The sequence below is a fragment of the Neodiprion virginianus genome, chromosome 5, assembly GCF_021901495.1.
Source record: "Neodiprion virginianus isolate iyNeoVirg1 chromosome 5, iyNeoVirg1.1, whole genome shotgun sequence".
Taxonomy (NCBI): Eukaryota; Metazoa; Arthropoda; class Insecta; order Hymenoptera; family Diprionidae; genus Neodiprion; species Neodiprion virginianus.
In genome coordinates, this window is record NC_060881.1 from 14695607 (window position 1) to 14701958 (window position 6352).

Below are 6352 nucleotides of genomic sequence, written 5' to 3' on the forward strand. Positions count from 1 at the left end.
GCGACAATACTGCACCGAGTGCAAATTCCGAGGCGTCGGTCGTCAAAATGAATCGTTTAGATAGATCAGGGTATTGTAAGATCGGTCCTTGACAGAGGGCCTTGCGAAGCCTGCGAAAGCTGTGTTTCTGCTCTCGCTCCCATACGAATGATTTTCCCTTTTTGAGTAAGTCTGATGAGGGCTTGTATATGGCAGCGAAATCCGGAATAAACCGACGGTAATAACCGGCGAGTCCCAGAAATTGCCGCACGTTTTTCTGCGTCCTTGGGTGCGAGAATTCACGCACTGCCCCTATCTTCTTCGGGTCCATTCGCAACCCGTCGCGGCTAACGATATGCCCGAGATATGCGACTTCGCTACGCAAGAACTTACATTTATCCGGTTCGAGGACGAGATTAGCTTCCTCGAGACGTTGCATGAGGCGCCGGATTTTAGTCTTATGCTCTTCGAGAGTTTCCGCAAATACTACGATATCGTCGAGATACACGAACAGTTCTGTCCCTTGCAACCCAATCAGCACCCGATCCATCAGGCGCTGAAAGGTCGCAGGCGCGTTTTTGAGACCTTCGGGCATGCGAGCGTGCTCGTAGTGCCCGTTTATTGTGGAAAACGCCGTCTTTGGACCGTCTCTCCGATCCATCGGGATCTGCTGGAAGCCGCTCGCTAGATCGAATGTCGAAAAGTACGTAGCTTTTCCCAGCTGTTCGAGTATTTCTATCATGTTCGGGAGGGGGTACGCGTCGGAAATCGTCTTCTCGTTCAATTTACGGAAATCGATGACCATGCGCATACGCGGATTCCCTTGAGAGTCGGGTTTTTTGGGAACTATCCAGACCGGCGAGTTATACGGGGAGCGTGAATGAACAATTATTCCCTCGCTTAGCTTTTTCTCAACTTGCCGCTCTAGTTCCGACCTATATACTACAGGAAATCTGTATTGTTTTGCGTTTACCGGGAGCTCGTCCACCGTCGGGATCCGATGGCGAACTTGATCCGTGCATCGCAACCTATCGCCTGGTAGCTTATACATGTGAGGGTATTCCTCGATGAGACTTATAACATGTGCGCGCTCTACCTCGTTGAGCCTGTCTAATCGCAATGATTTAACTATAGCTTTTACTCGATCCGTCGGCGGAGTAGTTTCTACACCGCTACCGTCGGAGCTCTCGTCGCTCCAATAGCCGTTCTCCCGATAGTGCTCGAAATCTTCGAGTTCCTGAGGCTCGATTTCTAATTCGACATCGTCGAATAGCGTGTTTATTGCTAAGACGTAGCACGATCCTCCCGTAGGAGCAACGATGCCTTCTCCGATAAACACACCCGGTTGAGTTTCGATTCGCGGTAAGTATCCCTCCTTTAGATTCGCGTTCTTTAAAGGGATGCTTATTTGCTCACTCGTACGCGCGCGCAGTTTGTAACTTCGTTTCTCCGAAGCGATTTTCGCCGCTAACACGCGCTTCGTGGGTTCTGCGTCGGAAGGAGGTAGACCTATAAAACGCTTAGGTCGGATGGGATCGCTTGAGGCAACTAAAGTATTATGGTGAAACGAAATTTCGGCTTTTTCCGCGAAAAAATAAGGTTTACCGATTAACGCGTCGCATCTCAGCGGCAGGTTTCGTAACACGTAAAACTTAGCTGGTTTTTCAGAGATGTGGAGGACAACTGAGCCGAGTGTCGGAATATCCGATTCCTCTAATCCTGTTACCCATATTTTATCGTCAGTGTTTATAATTAAGTCTGGATCGAGGGCATTTAGTTTAATTAAGCTGGCTGATGAACCCGTGTCAAGAAAGAATTTTCCCTTCTTGTTACGAAGTTCGGGAGCACTTAGTTCGACTACTGGGCTCTCCTGGTCGGTGGGGGTCCAGAGAACGAGACATCGTTCTCCAGGAACCTCACTGACTGTTGGTGTTCTCGGGGTCGACTCGATTCGCTCACTCCGCTCGGGCCCGCAGGGGAATTTGCCCGGCGAGCCCCAGGGCAGTTTAAAGGCTCCCTTTGCGGGGAACGTCCCTGAGATGACCGTTGCATTAACGGGCAGCACGGGTAACACCTGGTTTGTTTGCAGCAGTGTGTGTATCCGCAAGGTGTTAACGGACTAGTATATGGCCCTCCCGTAGCAGTCTCGCGGTTATCAGACGTTTGCGTGGGTTTAGAAAAAAACCCGGTTGCCGGTTGTGGTGACTGGCTTCGATAAGTAGTCATCGGTCTACCTTCCCGCGCCGTCGGCGACGGAGTTCGGGAGTTATAGCGAGCGTAAAGAACACGCGCCATTTCCTCCTCGTTCGACTCAATTCCTTTCCATTGACTGCTTCGAAGCGCTAGCCTTTCGGCGATTTGGAAGGCTACTTCGAGACTTTCCGGCTCTCGCAAATCTACCGCGGCTCCGATATGGGTTGGCAACCCTTTTACGAATGAACCTAGCGCGATTCGATGTAGCGGGTCCCGGTTCAATTCTGGCGGATCGACGCCAAAATATGACTTGTACGCGCTTCTTCCGCCGCTTAGCAAAATTCGGACTTTGTCGTAAAATTGCCCGATGGTTTGATCGCGTTTCATCCGGACCGTCATCAGCGCCTCTGTATAGTAATCGTAGGTGTGTCCGCGGGCGAGTCGATTTTTCAACAGTTTCACTAACCCGACCATGCTCTCGATCTTCTCGCCGTAGATACAGTTTCGCGCGTCCCCGCGTAATCGCGATATTACTGCGCCGAGGTACTGCGGTTCTGCCGCGGCTGGAACGAACATGGACGCGTTTTGGATGTCTTGCAAAAAATCTCGTAACGGCATATTCGTCCCGTCAAATTCGGGAATGTTCGCGAAATTATTTTGAATAGTCAAATTTTCCACCAAAGTGGAGACACTGGCGACCAGGTCGGCCGTCACATCGGCGGCGTCTCTGGCTTGAGCGTGATTTGGCATGTTGATAAGTCCGGGGGTAGGGAAGGATATCGAAAGGATAAGCGATTCTATTACGTATAGTTCGACTCCCTCTTTTGTTAAAGATAAGAAAAAATTCGAAAAATTTTTGATTTTAAATTTCACAAAAATTGAATCCTCGATTCCAATTCCCAAGGAAAATCACCTCCTTGAATCCCACTTCTGACACCAGTTCAGTCTGTCACGTGCGGAGCGGTCTCGCAGGCGACGACTTACCCTCTTTGTTATTAACGAGGTTTATTCATTTAATTTTTGGTGGATTCGGGGGTGAACGTCCTCTACAGGGCGTTCCGTGGGAAATGGTTTGGAGGATTTCAATTATTTTGTACCAATTTTGAATGGAAGCAAGTAGAAATATTTAATGGAATAACTAGAAGCAGCGATATTTAGACAAGGAAGCTTACAGTATGTTCTTACGCTACTCACGTTCTCGCTCTTTCGCGATCTCACTTGTGGATTCGGCTTCGGCCTCGAAGGTGCCGAAGCTTACACCTTCACTCACTCACTTACGTGCTACACGGCTTGATTAAGTTCGTGGCTTTGCTTATAGCGCTTAATTCTAACTTCACAGACTGATGTCGCGACGCGAGATGCTTGAATGACCGCGGATAGATTTACAGGGAATTCTCTCTGTGATCGTCGGAGACCCAAGACTGATAACTCTTTACTCGACAGCTCTGAAGGAGCCTGATTCCGTAGATGTTGGTTTGATGCTGTCTCTAACGGGACTGTCTTCGCTCGCTCGTCCGACACCCCTTGGAACGTCGGACGGCGAGCGAGCTTTTTGCTGAGTTTGCAATTTTTAAACAAAGGCTCGCCTCGCAACGGTCATCCTCGGAGCGCGTGATTTCGCGCTTGCCTCATCCCGGTGTTGATTACACCCGGGATCCGGTGGGCGCGAAGACGCTGACGTTGCTGGCTGTCCAGCTACGCCGTTGCGCTTGGCTATACCACGAACTGATTATAATAAGATATTTTATATGGTCAAACTAAAACTATGCTTCCTTGTCTCTAAGATAATAATAATAAAAAATGATAATTGTTATGATCGGTAATATGTTACAATTTTGGGTAAATGTGCGGCGCTCGTGACACAAGCATCCAATCACGAGCGAAGTCGGTAGAATGGAGACACGTCCGAACAAAGGACAATCCCGCCGATGCTTCATCTCGCGGACAATTACCGACCGAATTTACGAAAAACAGTCTTTGGATGCACGGTCCAGCCTGGCTGACAGAGGACAAAACCCAATGGCCGTCGATTACACTGAACGTAGCACAGGAAATTCCAGAATTACGTAATGCAACCTGCCTTATCACCGCTGGAGGAGACTCGATGCTTGAACGATACAGTACGTTTACTGAACTACAAAGAGTCACCGCTTATTGTCTGCGATTTAAAAACCGAAGAACAGGTCCGCTCATAGTAGAAGAACTAAGAACAGCTACTCTACGGATTATCGCATGGATCCAAAGAATCTGCTTCGCATCTGAGCTACACGATCTGCAACGAGGTCGTCCAATTAATTCAAAGAGTTGTCTAACCCCTTTAGACCCTGGGATTGATGAAGACGGAGTCATAAGAGTCGGCGGTCGTTTAAATCATTCATCTCTCTCTTACAATCAGAAGCATCCCATAATTTTACCAAAAAACCACAAGATCACAGAACTCATTATCCGGAAGGAACACATCTCGGGCCTCCATGCAGGTACTCAGGCTACCCTGTACAACCTCCGAAAAAACTACTGGATCATCGATGGACGACGACAAATAAGCAACGGAATCCAACACTGTGTGACCTGTGCCAAACTGAATCCTCGTCCAATTAATTACAAAATGGGTCAACTGCCAAACGTCCGTGTATCAGAAGCTAGACCATTTATTCATTCAGGCGTAGATTATTGCGGTCCATTCTTCATCAAAGAAAAACGTGTACGAAATCAAAACAAGGTCAAGGCCTACATAGCTGTTTTCACGTGTTTAGCCACAAAGGCAGTTCACATAGAATTAGTGAGCGATCTTACCACCGATGCCTTTATTGCCGCACTACGACGTTTTACCGCCAGACGCGGCCGCTGTAATTCTATATACTCAGACAATGGCACAAACTTTGTTGGGGCTAAAAACGAAATCCAGGAAATACAGACCCTAATACGTTCATCGAAGCATAACGAAAAGGTACAAAAATATCAATCAGAAAAGGAAATCACTTGGCACTTTAATCCTCCATATTCACCGCATTTTGGAAAAATCTGGGAAGCCATCGTCAAGTCGTTTAAACGGCATTTTTTGCGAGTAGTCGGCACTGAAACCCTCACTTTCGAACAACTGACTACTCTTGCAACCGGAATCGAAGCAATTCTTAATTCTCACCTATTGACTCCTCTATCCTCTGACATTAACGACCTTCTCCCTCTCACTCCTGCACATTTCCTGATTGGTGACACGATGACGAGTTCACCCCAACAGGATTTCTCGGATATTCCACCCAACCGTCTCTCCATCTGGCAAAATATTCGAAGGATGAGACAGTCATTCTGGGATAGATGGCACAAGGAATATCTGTCGGAACTCAACGCCCATTACCGATGGACCACCTGGTGTCACGCCATCAAGAAAGGCTCCTTCATTCTCATCAGAGACGATAACCTTCCACCCATGCAGTGGCGCATGGGCCGCGTGACAACAATCCATCCAGGAGCAGACGGCGTTATCCGCGTCGTCTCAATCAGAACAGCGAAAGGGGTCATCGATCGGGCCGTAAAGGAATTGGTTCTATTACCAATTGATCCAGAAGCAGAGAACCTCTCTTAAACATATATCCGCACCAATGTTTGCAATCCAGACCTAATTTTAAGATGATAATTTTACCCAATAGATTATAACACTTATCTTTAATTAACTATACTTTAGCGAATTCAATTATCGGATTCATTCAATTTTGACCACAGTGTGCTCAACCCGGGGAGCATGTTGAATCCGCGCTGTAAATTAGCGGCATTCTTTTTCACGTCTTACAGTCTTTAATCCTCATCTCTGCGTGGACATTTTGGTCACGTTTTAAGGTCATAAAGTACTCAACTGCTGGAAGTTCCCATCTCTTATGGACGAATTGCGTCGTCTGATTTGCAAAAAAGGATACTCCTTACGCAGGTCTGCCACATCTGGCAGCCAGTCTTGCAATCTCGACAATTTCTCTACTTTCTACTCGTAAATACCTTTGCCTACCTACCAATCCTCTAATCTTCACTTTTCGTTCCTGGTTTTTTTATGACGTGTATCTTAAAACGCCCGCACGTGCATCGCACATTGGGAATGTACGTTTCTGCTTCTGGCTCACGTGCTCACTCCCACTCCCAAGCAAAATTCATCCCTTCTCTCAAGGGACAATCCTACCCCTTCCAGTAGTTT

The 6352-nt window shown here is 47.6% G+C and overlaps 1 protein-coding gene across 1 annotated transcript; it reads left to right on the top strand.

Moving 5' to 3' along the window:
• Nucleotides 1–4015: 4015 nt before the first annotated feature.
• On the top strand, nucleotides 4016–5755 carry LOC124305570 (uncharacterized). The gene has a single exon (XM_046765147.1). The coding sequence runs from the start codon at nucleotides 4016–4018 to the stop codon at nucleotides 5753–5755; it is 1740 nt and encodes a 579-aa protein (XP_046621103.1).
• The last annotated feature ends 597 nt before the right edge of the window (nucleotides 5756–6352 follow it).

Excerpts from the sequence above, each read along its gene's own strand:
- LOC124305570 (XM_046765147.1), top strand. The coding sequence starts at position 4,016 with ATGTGCGGCGCTCGTGACACAAGCATCCAATCACGAGCGAAGTCGGTA.